General features: G+C 33.5%; 1 protein-coding gene across 1 annotated transcript; it reads right to left on the reverse strand.

Moving 5' to 3' along the window:
* Positions 1–1,657: 1,657 nt before the first annotated feature.
* On the reverse strand, positions 1,658–2,675 carry LOC110711082. The gene is made up of 2 exons (XM_021889451.1): positions 1,850–2,675; positions 1,658–1,776 (listed from the first exon to the last, which is right to left on the reverse strand). Exons 1-2 carry the CDS (start codon positions 2,673–2,675, stop codon positions 1,658–1,660), a joined length of 945 nt encoding a protein of 314 aa, XP_021745143.1.
* Positions 2,676–16,589: the final 13,914 nt, after the last annotated feature.

The raw sequence follows: 16,589 nt of genomic DNA on the forward strand, positions 1-16,589 counted from the left end.
GTCTACAAATGCATCGGGCAATTGATTTTGCAACACTTTGTAAATGAACAATTTTCTTAACTTCTTGTTCACACATATTTGTTCGTGGTCTAACATCAACAGTTGTGTTGCATTCCAAATGAGTTCAATTTCTTTCTTATGTGGGTCCACTTTCTCTCCCCCTAAGGCTGGGAATACTGTTTCATTAAAGTGACAGTCCGCAAATCTAGCCGTAAATAAGTCACCAGTCAATGGTTCAAGGTATTTAATTATAGAGGGGGATTCAAACCCGACATAAATTCCCAGCCTTCTTTGTGGACCCATTTTTGTTCGTTGGGGTGGAGCAATGGGAACATATACAGCACAACCATAGATTTTTAGATGTGAGATACTTGGTTCTCGACCACAAACAAGTAGTAGTGGTGAGAATTTATGATAAGCTGTAGGTCTCAATCTAATTAGCGCTGCTGCATGTATTATAGCATGTCCCCAAGTAGATGATGACAATCTTGACCTCATTAATAATGGTCTTGCAATCAATTATAATCTCTTAATTAGTGATTCAGCTAGACCATTTTGTGTATGAACATGAGCTACTGGGTGTTCAACATCAATTCCAATTGACGTACAATAATCATTAAATGTTTGGGATGTAAATTCCCCAACATTGTCAAGTCTTATTTTCTTTATTGTATGATCTGGGAATTGTGCTCTTAATTTGATGATTTGGGCAAGTAATTTTGCTAAGACAACATTTCTACTTGAAAGTAGACTAACATGTGACCATCGTGTAGAGGCATCAATTAAAACCATGAAATATCGAAATGGTCCACATGCTGGATTAATTGGCCCACATATATCTCCCTGAATTCTTTCCAAGAATTTTGGAGATTCAGTAGCAATTTTTTTCATAGATGGCCTTATTATTAATTTGCTAAGTGAACATGCAGAGCATATTAATTCATCTGATCGGGGAATTTTGACATTTCTTATTGAATGTCCAACTGAATGTGCTATTATTCTTTGCATCATCCCAGTTGCTGGATGTCCCAAACGATCATGCCATAAAATAATCAAATGTTTGTCATCTAACTTCTGGTTAGATATCATATTGATTTCCACGGGTCGTATGTTTATACGGTATAACCCCGAAGAGTATGCTGGCAATTTCTCATATATATGTTTCTTGCCATGTTTTTCTGCCGTGAGGCATATATACTCTTTTTGATCTGTCGTCATTGTTTCTAGATGATAGCCATTTTGGCGTACATCTTTAAAGCTTATGAGATTTCTTCGAGATTTACTCGAATATAAGCATTATTGATTATTAATTTTGTTCCATTTGGAAGCATTATACAAGCCTTTCCAGATCCTTCAATTAATTTAGCTGTCTCGGAAATGGTGTTTACATTTGCTTGAAACAACTTTAGTTGTGAAAAATATTTTCTATCTTTTAAGATAGTATGTGTTGTTCCACTGTCCAAAAGGCATTGATATTCGGAACTAACTTCAGGTAGATCCATATCTTCATAAAATAAATTTAAGATTAGTTTAGAATAATAACATACAAACTTTTATTGATGATAAAGATTTAAAGTACATGACTAGAAATTTAAAATACAGGGAACTAAGAAAATACATTAAAACATAGCATATGTTACATTAGTAGATGGGGAACCTAAGCATTGTTGTTTTCTCCAAGAATGAAATCATTCCCAGTTTCAGCATTGTCCATGAAGAAATCGGACACATCAAGGGTAGGACATGGAGCATTTTTTTCATTAACATAATTTGCTTCTGCATTTTTTTTCTTTTCCTTTTACAGAAGCCTGGTAAAGGTCTACCAAATGTTTGGCCGTACGACAAGTACGTCCCCAATGTCCTGTCATGCCACATCTGTAACATGTGTCTTTTCCTTTTGAAAGAGTTTGTTTGTGGCTTCCAGATGACTGTCCCTTCTGTTTTTCAAAATTTTTGAAATTACTGTTTCTTTGAAAATTGTTTCTACCACGTCCTCGGCCTCGTCCGCGATAATTTCCACGGCCTTTTCCACGGCCATTGTAATTTCCACGTCCACCTCTTCTTATAGCATTTGACTCGGGTGGATAGGAATTTGTTGCATTTGCCTCATGATGAGTGGCCAAAGACCCAGTTGGTCTCAGGTTATGATTTTTCAACAAAAGTTCACTATTTTGTTCTGCAACAAGCAATACACTCATTAATTCATTGAACTTTTTAAAACCTCTTTCACGATACTGTTCTTGCAACAGTATGTTACTTGCATGAAAGGTAGTGAGTGTTTTTTCAATCATCTGTTCATCCGAAACTGGATGATCACAGTATCTCAATATAGACACTATCTCATGTATGGTTGAATTATAATCAATTACAGATTTGAAATCCTGGAACCGTAAATTTGTCCAGTCAAATAATGCCTTAGGAAGGAGCACCCTTTTGTGGTGTCCAAATCTTTCATTAAGGCAATCCCATAATTCTTTGGGATCTTCAACCATCATGTACTCAGTTTTAAGGCCTTCATGTAAATGATGCCTTAACAACACTAAGGCTTTTGCCTTATCTTGTTCAGTAACAGGTTTTGCAACAGTCATTGTAGAAGTGGTAGTATCAGTTGTTTGACCAGAGGGACTTTTATTTTCTTTAACAGTGTGCTCCAAGCCTTGAGCTTTCAAATTCATCATTGCGTCCAATTTTCATTCCAGAAATTTCTTTCCAGATAAATCTAAGATGCTGAACTGTCTTTTCATAAGGTCTCCCATTTTAGCTACAACAAATTTCGTGATAATTAGTTTATAATAACAAATTATATGTACAACTCACATGTTTAGTTCTTCCATATTTATAATTAAGTTAATAAGACACGTGATAATTAAATTAATAATAATAAACCATAAATAATATAGTCTTTTCTCCCCTTGGTTTATTATTGTGAGTAATTATATGATTAGACAAAAATTAATCATGTTAGTTGCAAAAAAAATAGCAAAACGACAACAATGACAGTAGTAACAATAATTATAATGATAACGGTAATATTATACAATGATGATTAATAACAACAAACATACATAATAAAACAAAAACAAGCTTTTAATATACTAAAACGACAAAATAAGTGAGTTTTACTTATACATAATGACAAAAATTAATATTGCTACTAATAAAATTACAAGCGCCGTAATTAGAAGGAAATATTGTTTTATCTTCATTAAATCTTCCTCAAAAGTGAAGTTGTGGGTGTTTTGGTTTCCGTCGTCGGGGAACATATCGGAGAAGAAGGGGGTGAAATTTTTTTTTTATTTTAGGTGATTTTTGGATAAAAAGTGGGAAGGGATAAGGGATTTGTGGTGAAATTGGGGGAAAAATCCGTCTTTTATAGAGCTAGGTTTATCCGTTATTGTTCTGTACAACTGTAAAAATATCATATAATAGTCTAACGTACTGGCATAAAATTATGGTCCATATATATATATTTATAATTGTAAAAGGTTATCACACTGGGAATGCAAGCCATAGTGGTCCGAGAGCCCTAATATCTATAAAAGATCATGGGTTCGAAAACGGAAAGAAACACAAAAAGTATGTAAAAGTAAGAAAAATAATAAGTATAAAAGGCTGCATCTTTTTGTTAATCTAGTTAATAATAATATGCATGCAAAGCTACTACTTAGCAATTATAATAACTAAGGTAAAAATTTACGTAAAATGAGTATGTAATATCAACATGGATCAAACAAAGAAACATCAACATGAATAAACAAAAGATGATAGTAGTAAATTCACAAGTAAGAGAACTTTCACCGTTGTTTTTGAGGTATATATAGTAAATGTTTGAGTTTCTGTTATAGAGGATCCCAAATATGGGCAACTATAGAGCATACTCCTCGAAACATTTAGAAGTAGATAGTATTATTTGTTATAAATTTTTAGAAGTAGGTATAAATATACCTGACTGAAAACTGGTGCTGATAACGTGTTAAAGAATTTACCGATAGAAAAGTTTTGATTAAAAGGAGTAAAAGAGTGAAAGAAGATGGGTGAAATTGTTGTAGTGTTATCATTGTATTCTTACTTCTATGACATTGTATTTATAGCCATGAGTTACACTAATAATACAATAATTACTCACATAGAGCCATATGAGTTCACAAGTGTTTTGACCTATATGAGCATTGTGTAATCAAATCAATAATTGGCATTCACTTATTAGACTTATCTTCTAACATAAAATGTTTTATTAGTTAGCTTATTCACGGGTTTAGAACAATAAAAGAGAATTTATTAAACTGTTACGTGTTCATTAATATTAATACTCTCTCCGTTTCAATATAATAGTCTCATATGGAATCAATCACATAAAATAAGAAAATGAGAATATTTGGAATCTAGCATTAAAGTAAAAAAAACAATTCATAAATAGTGTTGCATTATTTAATTTTTTTGATTTTTTTAGTAAAACATTAGCCATAATTGCATAAATCAAGGGAGTAAATTCTTTTTTTACAGTCATGTCATTAATTCACTATCATTAATCTAATCAATTATAATTTAATATGTATAAAATAGGAAATAAAAAGTAAGTTTAAAGTGGAATACATTCAATATTGGTAGATCTTTTTGAAACACCCAAAATAGTATATGGGACTAACAAATTGAAACGAGGGGAGTATTATTTTTTAATCTATGAAGTTAAGCCAGAATTCTAGGTTTTCATGTCCATGACATAATTTATGACAATTTTTTTTATTATTAAGATTTTTGTTAGTACTAACACTAATTTTGTTGTTGATTACGGAGTGTTTTTTAGGACCTGTTCAGATTAAATGAAATGAATATTTTATAAGAGAAGAAAATTAAGAACTGGACTAAAATTGTTGGAACTAAAATAAGTTGAAGAGAACAGTCTCTTAATGGCAATTTATTCAATAAGATTATACGTATGTGGAAATGGGTAACTATGAAACTCAAAAAATACCTACCTATCTCATAATTAAAGAATGAAAACAAAGATTTTGTTGCACAAAAGATGCTAATACTACCTATCTCTTTAATGTTCATTAATCCAAATCCAACACTTGCAAACTAACAATCAATCAAACAAAATAAACTCCCAACACTAGCAAGAAGATCAATAACAAGTAAAATGCCTAAAGTATAGTAATCAGTGCATACTATCTAATTGAGACTCAAAATAATACTACCTCCGGATCGTATTATATGCAACTTTGGAATTTTTCATATCTCATAAATAATACCCCAAAGCTGCATATAATATGATCAGGAGGTAGTATATAAAATCTGGGAAATTCCCTGTTTTTAAAAAGTGGAATTTGTTTCACATAGGGGCATTTTCATGAATAAATCAACAACTTTTTCATTATTGAGGGCTCCACAATTGAATAAAGTTGTTGGTTTAATTACAAAAATGTCATGTGAGAAATAAATTTTAAACAAATTTTGTTTCTCAATTTGAGAAACTTGGGCATTTCCATAAAATCCTAGAATTATAATCGGAATTAGTACTCTTGTTCATTACTTGAAACAATGTTAGTCTCTGGCTCTGAATGAGGTGCTTTGGATGGCGAGAGTTAATATTATATACTCCTGGATAGTTGGATCAGGGTACTCCATACCCTATATACTTAAGTTTTCAAAAAAACAAAGAACGTGTCCTGGTTTTTTTTTTTGAGGATCGATCCCAGGATCTCTTGGAATCGGGAGGGAAGCTCTAACCACTTGAGTTATACCTCACTCTCACGTGTCCTGGCTAATTAGTCGTGCAATGATATGATAATAGTTATTTATTTATTTATTAATTTTTTTTTTTGTACACAAATATAAATTTTTTGGATGTCAGTCAAAAGAGATAAAAATTTGATAGTACTACATATGATTTTCCTATCTTATCTCTACTTGATCCGATCCGTAGCATATAAATTCATCAATCCTTTACATATTTGCTATATATTCCATAAAAAGATCACAGGAGTTTAAAGAAAAAAAAAGGAACACTAATTATAACGAATATAAATATAGCGCTCATGGGTTCGATCGAGCTAGACGATGTTAACCGTTCCGAAAGAGATCGAACAGCGCGATACACAAGAGGCGAAGAGATCATAAAAAGCCTTAGCAAACGATTTGATACATCATGGTCTGGGAGTTCCGAAGAGTGTTTTGATAATATTGACATGGAGGCAATATTAGAAGATCAACAACATCACCAGATAACATTACGAAATCGAATGTTTAACTTTACAAAGACGTTGTCTAAATTTTTCTTACAATGTTTTATTAGCTAGCTTTGTTTTTTCAATTCTTCTTGGTTAAAGAGGGATATTCATGGGTTTAGAACAGTAAAATAGAATTTATTAAACTTTTTCGTTTTTTGATTTGGAATTTTGCTTTGGATTTTTAGTAATATGAAAAAACTGTTACTTGTTCATTAATATGGATATTATTTTGTTAATCTATGAAGTTAAGCCAGAATTATGGCTTTTTATGTCCATGACAATATTATTTATTTTTATTTTATTTTTTGAGATTTTTGTTACTACTAACACTAATTCCGTGCAGCTTGGTTAAAAAAAAAACAAAAACATAATTTTTTATTTTTTGGTGCATAAAAAAATAAATAAAATAAATAAAAAAAACACTAATTTCGTTGTTGAAAATGAAACTCAAATTTTTAAGGAAAAAATACCTATCTCTATAATGTTCGATTTTTGTTAGTACTAACACTAATTTCGTGCAGCTTGGTTTAAAAAAAAAATAAAAATAAAAAAAAACTAATTTCTTCGTTGAATATGAAACTCAAATTTTTAAGGAAAAAATACTTATCTCTATAATGTTCAAATACACCAATTCGTTGTTGGTGTAGTGGTAATTGGAACTACACTTGGTAGGGAGGACTCGTGTATGATCCCCGCAACAACACCCGGAAGTGGACTAGAACCTAACCACCCAGAACTGATCGCCGAATCCGGACTAGCCCAAAGGAAACCGGGAGGAACACACACCAAAAAAAAAAAAAAAAAAAAAAAAAAAAAAAAAAAAAAAAAAAACTGATTCTTGTTGTAGCGTTCACATTACAATTTTTCTTTAGTAACTATTTGTACTAGTGTTATCCAAAATGAGAATATATCAATCTTCTCATTATAATCTGCTTCAAAAACATCCGGTGCCATAGTTTCTGACTTTCTGGGGTACCAACAGGAGCTAGCCTTCTATCTAGCTCAAATTTACGCGCGACACCAAAATCTCCTAGCTTAACCGTGCCCAAATTTCCATCAATAAAGATGTTCAAAATCTTCACATTACAATGAATTATCGGTACACTAAGATTGTGCTCAAGATAATTCAACGCGCTTAGAATCTGTCTTTACCGATTCTTGATCGTGGTGTTACCTACAAGATTATGTTTGTTGGAGTACACTCTCGATCAAATCTCCGGATGTAAAAAGCTCGGTAATCATGTGAAGGATACCAGTGAAAGAATCAATCCAATAATCATAGCATTTTAGTATATTTCCTGTTCTAACAACTTCAACAAAGCACCTTCATTAAACTTATTCAGAATTGTTTGACAGTATAATTCATATGTCAGCTCTGTTTTAGACCAAGCAATTTCTTTACCATCAACCTTATCAAACCCTTTAAAAGCTCTTTTGGTGGCACCTTCTCCTACCATTTCTTCGTACCTTAGATATTGTGGAAAATAGCATGTACACACATGCTAATTATCTGATTTTATTTCCTCTGTAATCTTATGTATATAGTTGTCCTGTATAGCAGTAGGATTTTTTTTTCCTTAGCTGTTAGGTGTATAGGTGTATTCTGGCAGATTAGGTTGTAAAGGCTGAGAGCCGCAATACACAGAAATCAATTTAGATATTTGATTCATCATTATGAGTGGTTTCTTGAGAAAAGAACATAAAGACCAAATCTTTACATGGTATCAGAGCAGCAAGGTTGAAAGCTTGAATCTTTTTACCTTACTGCATCTAAATCGACTTGAAATCAGAAGAATTTCTTGATCCTTGATAAAATGGCAGGACAAGATAAGGAAATAAGGAATGAGAATGGATATGCAGATCCATTGTTCCTTGCGAACTCTGATAATGCTAATGTTCCTCTTGGAAACATTACATTCAATGGAGAAATTTTTCTGAACTGGAGCAGAAGCATCAAGCTTGCACTGGGATCTAAGAATAGGCTTGGATTTCTTGAAAGGAAGGTCACTAAGCCTAAACCTGATGATCTAAAGTTTTCTCTTTGGATGAGAAACGATTACATGCTTAGAGGATAGATGGTTGTGCAGGTCTATGGATGAGAAGATTGCCAATAGTTTCACATACATAGATTCTGTTGAGAAGCTCTGGAATGAACTTAAGGAGAGATATGGAGAAACGAATGCACATGTCCTTTACTTTCTGAAGAAACAGGTTAAGAACCTTGAACAAGAAAGTATGCTAGTTTCTGAGTATTACTTCAAGATAAAACAGATTTGGGATGAAATACAAGATGTAGAAGGGTTGCCTGAGTGCACCTGTAGTGCTATGAAGAAGTGCACTGCGAGCTGCTCAAGAAATTCAAGGAGATACAAGAAAGAAACAAGGTGATAGATTTTGTAATGGGTCTAAGCAAGAAAAATGTGAACATTGCCGGGAATATAATGGCGATGGAGCCACTTCCAAGTCTGAACAAGGCATTTAATTTGGTTCAGCAAGCTGAAAAACAGAGGCAGATATTGGAAGGACATAACACAACAAAAGCAAGCGCTTTTGTAGTGAACAAGATGAATCAAGGAAGAGGAAATGGAAGTTTCCAAATAAGGGAGACGAAAGAAATGAAGATGAAGAATTGGTGTGATCACTGCAAAATGAAGGGACACTATTGATGATTGTTTTAAGATTCATGGGTACCCGGACAGGTTCAAGAACAACCCAAAAGGAAAAGGAGGAATGAAATATGTTGCTAATGTTGAGAAAGAGGAGAATGAGTACCTTGAGGAAGAACCACTTGATTATGGAAGCAAGGGTGGCATTACAGAAGGCAAGATCGACATCAAGCTTGTGTCTGCAATAGTACAAGAAGTAATGAAGGCATTCAACACTCAATAAGGATCTAGAGCAGGCAGTAGCAAAATGGCCAATTTTGTAAGTATAATCTTAGTCTCGAATGCTATAACTTCCAGTACAAAATATGATAAGAATACTTGGATTCTCGACTCCGGTGCCTCTGATCATATGTGTGGTAATGAGAAAGCTTTTAGCTAGTGATTTTAAATTTCTAAAGAAACCAGTTTAAGTAGGGTTCCTAGATGGAACTATCAAATTAGTCGAGAAAATAGGAGAAGTTAAGTTGTCAAACAAACTGATTCTTCATGATGTTCAGTAAATCAAAGAATTTAAACATAACTTAGTCTCAGTACGTGAGTAAGCTGATTGAAACCAGTAAGCTCAATGTGATGTTTGATACAGAAAGTTGTATCTTACAGGACCCTTACTGTAAGGAGAATGTTGCAAGTGGAGTGAAGGAGAATGGTCTTTACAGGCTGGAGGTGAAGTGTGGTCAAGTAAATGAAGCTAGAGAGGAGTAAAGAAGAAGATGAGCAATAATGTAACCTTTTGTAATGAAGGAACAAAGTTGAATGTTCTTCATGCTAGACTAGGGCATAGTTCTCTTTCTAAGATGAAACATATCGAGATTTGAAATTGTAATTCCTTTGAAAATTTCTTTTGTGATGTGTGTTGCATAGGAAAACATCATAAACTTCCTTTTAAATTAAGTAATTCAATTGCAAATGGAATTTTTGATCTTGTACATGTAGATCTTTGGGGGCCTATAGAGTTCCTACTATGACAAGGGAAAGATACTTTCTCACTATAGTGGATGACTATAGTAGAGGGAGTTGGACACATTTATTATCTTGCAAAGAACAGGTGAAAGATATCTTGAGTACCTTCTTCAATTACATTGAAAATCACTTCAATGTAAGGGTAAAAATTGTGAGAAGTGATAATGGAACAGAAGTGTTTCAGTGTGAATGCAGGAAAATATTTCACGAGAAAGGGATAAAACATCAAAGAAGTATTGCAGGTGTACCTCAACAAAATGGCCGAGTTGAAAGAAAGCACAGACACTTAATCGAGACAGCTAGAACTATGAGAATCTATGCAGGATTACCAAGATACCTTATGGGGTGAGTGTGTATTGGCAGCTACACACATCATCAATCTATTGCCAAGTGCAGTAGTTGGGTGGAAAACACCTTATGAGAGGTTGTTAAAGAAGAAACCAGAATATGATCATCTTAGGATCATAGGATGCCTATGCTATGCCTTCTATGACACCAACCGAATAACCTGAATGGGTAACCTGTATAGCTTTGACAAAGTTACGTACCCCCACAATAGCTAGCCACATGCCCACATTGATTGCTTGGCCACCGACATTTAATAGTAAAGTCTTGTTCTTTTGAGCTTCTAAGCAGAGCAAAGAACGTCATATTTTAACAGAACAAAGGACACCACATTTTAGCATAGCAAAGGGGAGAAACAACAGATTATTAATACACAGCAAAGCAGAGCAGAGCAGGTTTAGCAGAGTAATAAAGCATATTTTAGCATAACATATATACCACAAGAACAGAGTCTAAGTTAGGGCCCGTTTTGATTTACTGAACTAATCCGAGCTGAACTGAATTGAACTGAATTTATTGGAGCTGAACTGAACTGAAATGAAATCAATATTTACGAGAGAAGGAAATTAATTTATGAATTGAATTGAATTGAACTAAACAGAACTTATTAGAGCTGAACTGAACTAAACTGAAAATAAGTTGAAGAGAACAAGCCCTTACTACATTAAAGTCAACTTCCAATATTTGAAATATACTTAGTATTTTTTCTTATATTATATATTTAATATCTTCTGAATATAATATATATTCCGTGCATTTTGCACGGGTACACTCTAATTTAAAAAAAATGCATGATAGTTTAGTATTATTAAGGTTTTTGAGGTTTTTTTTAAAACGACTATTAAATTGGGGTAATAAATGGAGGGAGTCATTAGATTAGGGAATGTGATTAGATTAGGTTAATGTAATAAGATTAGAATAAGGGCAAAGATTAAAAAATAAAAAAAATGGTTAAGTAAGGGTAGAAGCATAATTAGAAAGTTGCACATAATACAAAACATCCCGAAATGGCAAAAGTTGCACAAAACAATTAACGTAGGTAGTATTTTTTTCTTATATTATATATTTAATATCTTCTGAATATAATAAATATTTCGTGCATTTTATACGGGTACACTCTAATTTTAAAAAAAAAGGCATGAGAGTTTAGTATTATTAAGCTTTTAGAGACTTTTTGTTAAAACGTCTATTATATAATATAAAAGATTTACTCTTTGAATTAGTTTTCTACTTTTGGTGTATAGACCACTCTCTTTAAAAATGCATTAATTAATTTAACCTAAACTTAGGATAACAGTCATAACACACTTTAAGCACTTTGGAAATTAGTCCAAACTTATACTTAAGTCCAAAATTACATATTATTAAGTGGTACAACTAATCATATTTGCAAAAACAAAATACTTATTTTTTTTTTACAAAGAAATTTATAAATGTGAAAATCAAGAAATGTGTAAAATAAGGTAACTTTAGCTTGCTTTGATTGATCCACCGACCAGAATATTTATGATACAAGTAGTCTAGTTTCCTAAGCCTAACGAAAGTGTACAGCTAGCAAAAGAAACTAGAAATAACTATGGGACAAATATATACCTAAAATATATCTTAATAAAATGGTATTTTCAGTTTCTTGATTACCGTCTTCACCCAAATTATTATAAATATATATATAACCATTAGAAATTTAGAATTACTCTTGTTATGGGTCATTTTGTACGACGATTGATCGGCGTTGATAGTCAAGACAAAGATATACAAGACCAAATCAAGATAGTTAGTAGTGATCCCTAAAATCATGGGGAGAATATTTGTCATCAAGAATAAGTCATGGAAGTTGTTAGACGTATATACACCCTAGATAAGTCAACGTTCATTGGAAGACCAAGTAAAGATGTCAACCGCCACTCCTTAAATTCAAGGAGTCATGATCAAATCTTCCTCCAACCGCCTGCTTGAAGCTCTATAAATAGAAGCACTTCCTCTCACAAATACCAGGCCATTCCCACGTATATACTTCCACTATGCAACAACCCCCCACTATTCTCCAACCATACCTGCGCAATGCCATATAAATAGAATTACTCTCCACCAAAAAGTCCAGGACTACTCTACCTATAATCACCACCCACAATGCTAATGATAATACTCCTCTTAAACTTAAGCCTAAGCCTCCCCGTAACCACCCATTGTTTTCCTCACGCAAGTATGCCACCTGGATCTTCCACCACCAAAAGTACAACAAACCTACTATATTTTAATCCTCAAAGCACAACTACAATACAAGCTAGCTTTTACAAATGCTATGTCAGTTACCCTATTGCCATACTATTAAAGCCATGTGTTTTGTATATTTATATATCTTGATCGTACTTTGTACACATCAAATACGCCTTGTACCTGTAATTATTGGTTTTATGCCCATATTGTAGTGGATTGATGGCCTTATTGCCACCCGCAGTTTTTACCCACCTTCATTGGGGTTTTCCGCGTCACCATATCATGTCTCCTCCCTCTCCCTTTATTTTTCAGTCATTTATTTTCCGCTTTTCATACTCCCTATTTTAATTTAGTTGATCCGTAGCCTATTTCCCACATCAATCCTACTTGACGAAATTTAGCATAAACAATTTGGCGGCGTCTGTGGGGATGCAGCTAGATTAAAATCTTAACCCTACAAAAGTTCCTTTCCAAACACATTCCAACACATTCCCATCATCAAGATATATCTAATCCCGTAAAGTGACTTTATAATAATTATTTTTCGTGGTCTCGGCGACGAGAAGTGGTGATCGACGCCAACTTATTAACTCAATATGCTGCAACATGGGCGATTATCTTTGACGACCTCGAGACATTTGGTAATATTCTTTTTTGTGGTTTAATTTAACTAACTCTTTTGTGTCTCTTTAAGCTATGACAGATTATATCGTCGTCAAAAAGTAAACATCACACTTAAAGGGAAGGACGCCATAAAAAACACCGCTTTAAGTCGTGGGTCTCATGATGCCACAAAAAATCAGGGTTTGTCGTCATTCATAATATTATTTTTTGTACAACTAACATTTATTTAGGCTATGTTGTTGCTAATTAAACAATATTAAAGTTTCGACAAAGGAAGCCTGTTCCGATGACGAAAGTGAGCTACGACGACGAAAGCCAATTCCGACGACGATAATCAGTTCCGACGACACCCAGTTCCGACGACGACAGTTAGCTCCAACGACGACAGCCAGTGTTGACGACGACATTAATCAGTTTCGACGACACTAGTCAGTAACATGTCAGCAGCCTAATATCATGAGTTAGTGACAACAACATTAAGACAAATGTTTCTTTAAACGACGATGCAAGTAAGCTTTTGCCTAAATGCAAAATTCAGATTTATTACTAAAGACTATTCTATTCTAAAAATAATTTCATTGACTTTTATCTATAACTCATGACATTAGCTTATGTAGCGCTTAGATTTTTATTTCTTATGATGGCTAATTTATGTCGTACCAAGCTTATTTTTAGATAAAGTAAGGTTATAGGTGGAGATTTATAACGTTAATTGATTGTGACATCGGAATATTGTCATCGACAACAACAAGTTGACGGTAACTTTATATTTTGTGGCTAACTTCATTTCATATTGTTTGCATTTTTTCAGGAAGTTGCCACAAGGGGGCAAGATACTATACTCTGACTGTCAATCTAATGCTTTGATTAAATTTGTTATTTGATCCCTGATGCTTCAACACATCATGCTTTGGTTATTATAATTTTTTTTCCTTAGTTTTTGACGCTTTGATCATTATACTTTGATTAATTGTCGATGCTTTGATTATGGTTCATTCTTAACGTAATTATGAATGTTTAATGATTTTTCGAATACATATGGTGGATAGTGTTATTTGTTATTATTTCATGAATAATTTACAACAAGCTGGTATATATGAGAATGCTCTTGTAGATAATTCACCAATCTAGAATATGACTTCAGGGGCTAAACCTGACTTAATCTTTCCGAGTGACCCAACATTGGTGGCTTGATTTAAATGAAATCAATTCTTATCAAGGTAACTTTCTATAATTTAAAATGTATGTGGACTTCCATCAATCTTGTCACAAACCGTGGTAATCACCGACACTATTGAGGTACACCACATTATCGCTTTTAGTATTTACATTTACATTGTCATGATCATGCTCTTTAATTTGTTGCCTAGCTTGAAGTATTTATTTCTGTTTCCATTGATCATCTTCATCAACGTATTATTAATTTGATTCCCTAATTAGCATTTCCATTGACATGATTCTACCACCTTAAAGTTTTACTTGTTATGTCTATCATCTTTGTTGACGTAGTAATACAAATAGTTAATTTATGTTTTTGTTATTTAACCTATTTCTTATTAGTCATTGATTATTAGTAATCCTTGTGATGAAACATGTGGTTACATCTTGATTTATGAATCAATGCCATATGCAATATCTAAATCTTTTTACGCATCGTTTACGATTCATATTTTCAATTTATTTATGACTTAATGCAAAAATCCGACATGAGTGTTTAGAGTGATGACGAACAAGTTACTCGACACCAAAATTAAGCATAATGATTTCAATATTATGTATGAAAACATCATATACCTTTATTCCATGAGGATAATGACGTAATCAAAGATCATGATGACATGTGTGAAGACAAAACCTCGATGTCATGGTGATGACAACCAAGGTTCAACGCTAGCAAACTGTAGTGACATTGACAAGGGATCGAAGCATCAAATGATCATGACGACACAAAAGTAAACTCTAACCCACTTAATTACATTTGATTTGATCATCGTGTACGTCCTTTATCACTATTTCTGTATGTTTCCTACATATCTATGATATATGCTATTCTTAGAAATAGCGATTATTTTAACAAAATATTTCAAATGCTTACGATAATTCACTAACTAAGTCGTCAAAAGAATATACATTGCTTTATCCTATATTTTGCAGAGTAAAATGGGGGCTATTATTATGGCTCATTTTGTACGACCATTTACCGATGTTGACAGTCAAGACAAAGACATACAAGACCAAGTCAAGATAGTTAGTAGTGGTCCCTAAAATTATGGAGAGAATATTTGTCATCAAGAATAAGTCATGGAAGTTGTTAGACGTATATACACCCTAGATAAGTTCACGTTCATTGGAAGACCAAGTAAAGATGTCAACCGCCACTCCTTAAATTTAAGAAGTCATGGTCATATCTTTCTCCAACCGCCTGCTTGAAGCTCTATATATAAATAGAAGCACTTCCTCTCACAAATACCAGGTCATTCCCACGTATAATACTTCCACTATGCAACAACCCCCCACTATTCTCCAACCATACCTGCCTAATGCCATATAAATAGAATTACTTTCCACCAAAAAGTCTAGGCTACTCTACGTATAATCACCACCCACAATACTAATGATACTACTCCTCTTAAACTTAAGCCTAAGAAGCCTCCCTAACCACCCATTGTTTTCCTCACGCAAGTATGCCACCTGGACTCCACACTAGGCGAAAATATGAATTGGCCACCGGTTCAAAACCCCCCAAGGCCACCGGTTTTGAACCGGTGGTCATTTGGGGGGTGGCAATAAACCGAAGCAAGGCCACCGGTTCAAAACCGGTGGGAAAAAGGCTTAAGGCCACCGGTTAACCGGTGGCAATAACACTTCCCGCATTTTATTTTTTTTGGTATTTTTAAGTATTGCCACCGGTTTTTAGGTGGAACCGGTGGCAATAATGCCAAAAAAAACAAAAAAAAAATTCATTTTTTTCACTTAAAAATCAAGAGAAACTATATATAATCATAATATACATCTTTTTTTTTCCCTAGAAATTGAGAAATAATGATAATATACATAAATTACATGCATTGTATATTCATCAATGAATAAATAGCTAATTTACAATTTTTTTTTTAAAAAATAGCTCTTTGAATTAACCTTGAATCTGCAATAATAGATCTGCAAAAAAAAACACAAAAAATTAAAACTTTAGATACGAAATTTTTTTTTTTTAAAAAAAACCCACCAAAATCCACAATCCACCCATAACGCACGACCCACGACCCACGACCCATAACCAACGACCCACCACCCAACAACCCGAACCCTCGACCCACCACCCAGAACCAACCACCCACCACCCAGCTTCAGCGACCCATGACCCACCCCACCACCTACCTAAATCCACCCCACCACCCACCTAAAACCACCACCTTCGAAAATAACAACCTAAAATTAACAAAAACAGAAAAAATCGACCAATCACCCACCACCAAAAAAACAGAAAAAATGAAAAAAAAAATTGAAAAAAACACACAAATCTTCATTCGACGACTCTCCATACTTT

Source organism: Chenopodium quinoa, unplaced genomic scaffold (genome assembly GCF_001683475.1).
Source record: "Chenopodium quinoa cultivar QQ74 unplaced genomic scaffold, ASM168347v1, whole genome shotgun sequence".
Classification (NCBI taxonomy): Eukaryota; Viridiplantae; Streptophyta; class Magnoliopsida; order Caryophyllales; family Amaranthaceae; genus Chenopodium; species Chenopodium quinoa.

Coding starts and splice junctions, on each gene's coding strand:
- LOC110711082 (XM_021889451.1), bottom strand. CDS start 2,675: ATGAATTTGAAAGCTCAAGGCTTGGAGCACACTGTTAAAGAAAATAAA. Junction 1,777..1,849: donor CATGACAGGACATTGGGGAC/GTACTTGTCGTA, acceptor AAAAAAATGCAG/AAGCAAATTATGTTAATGAA.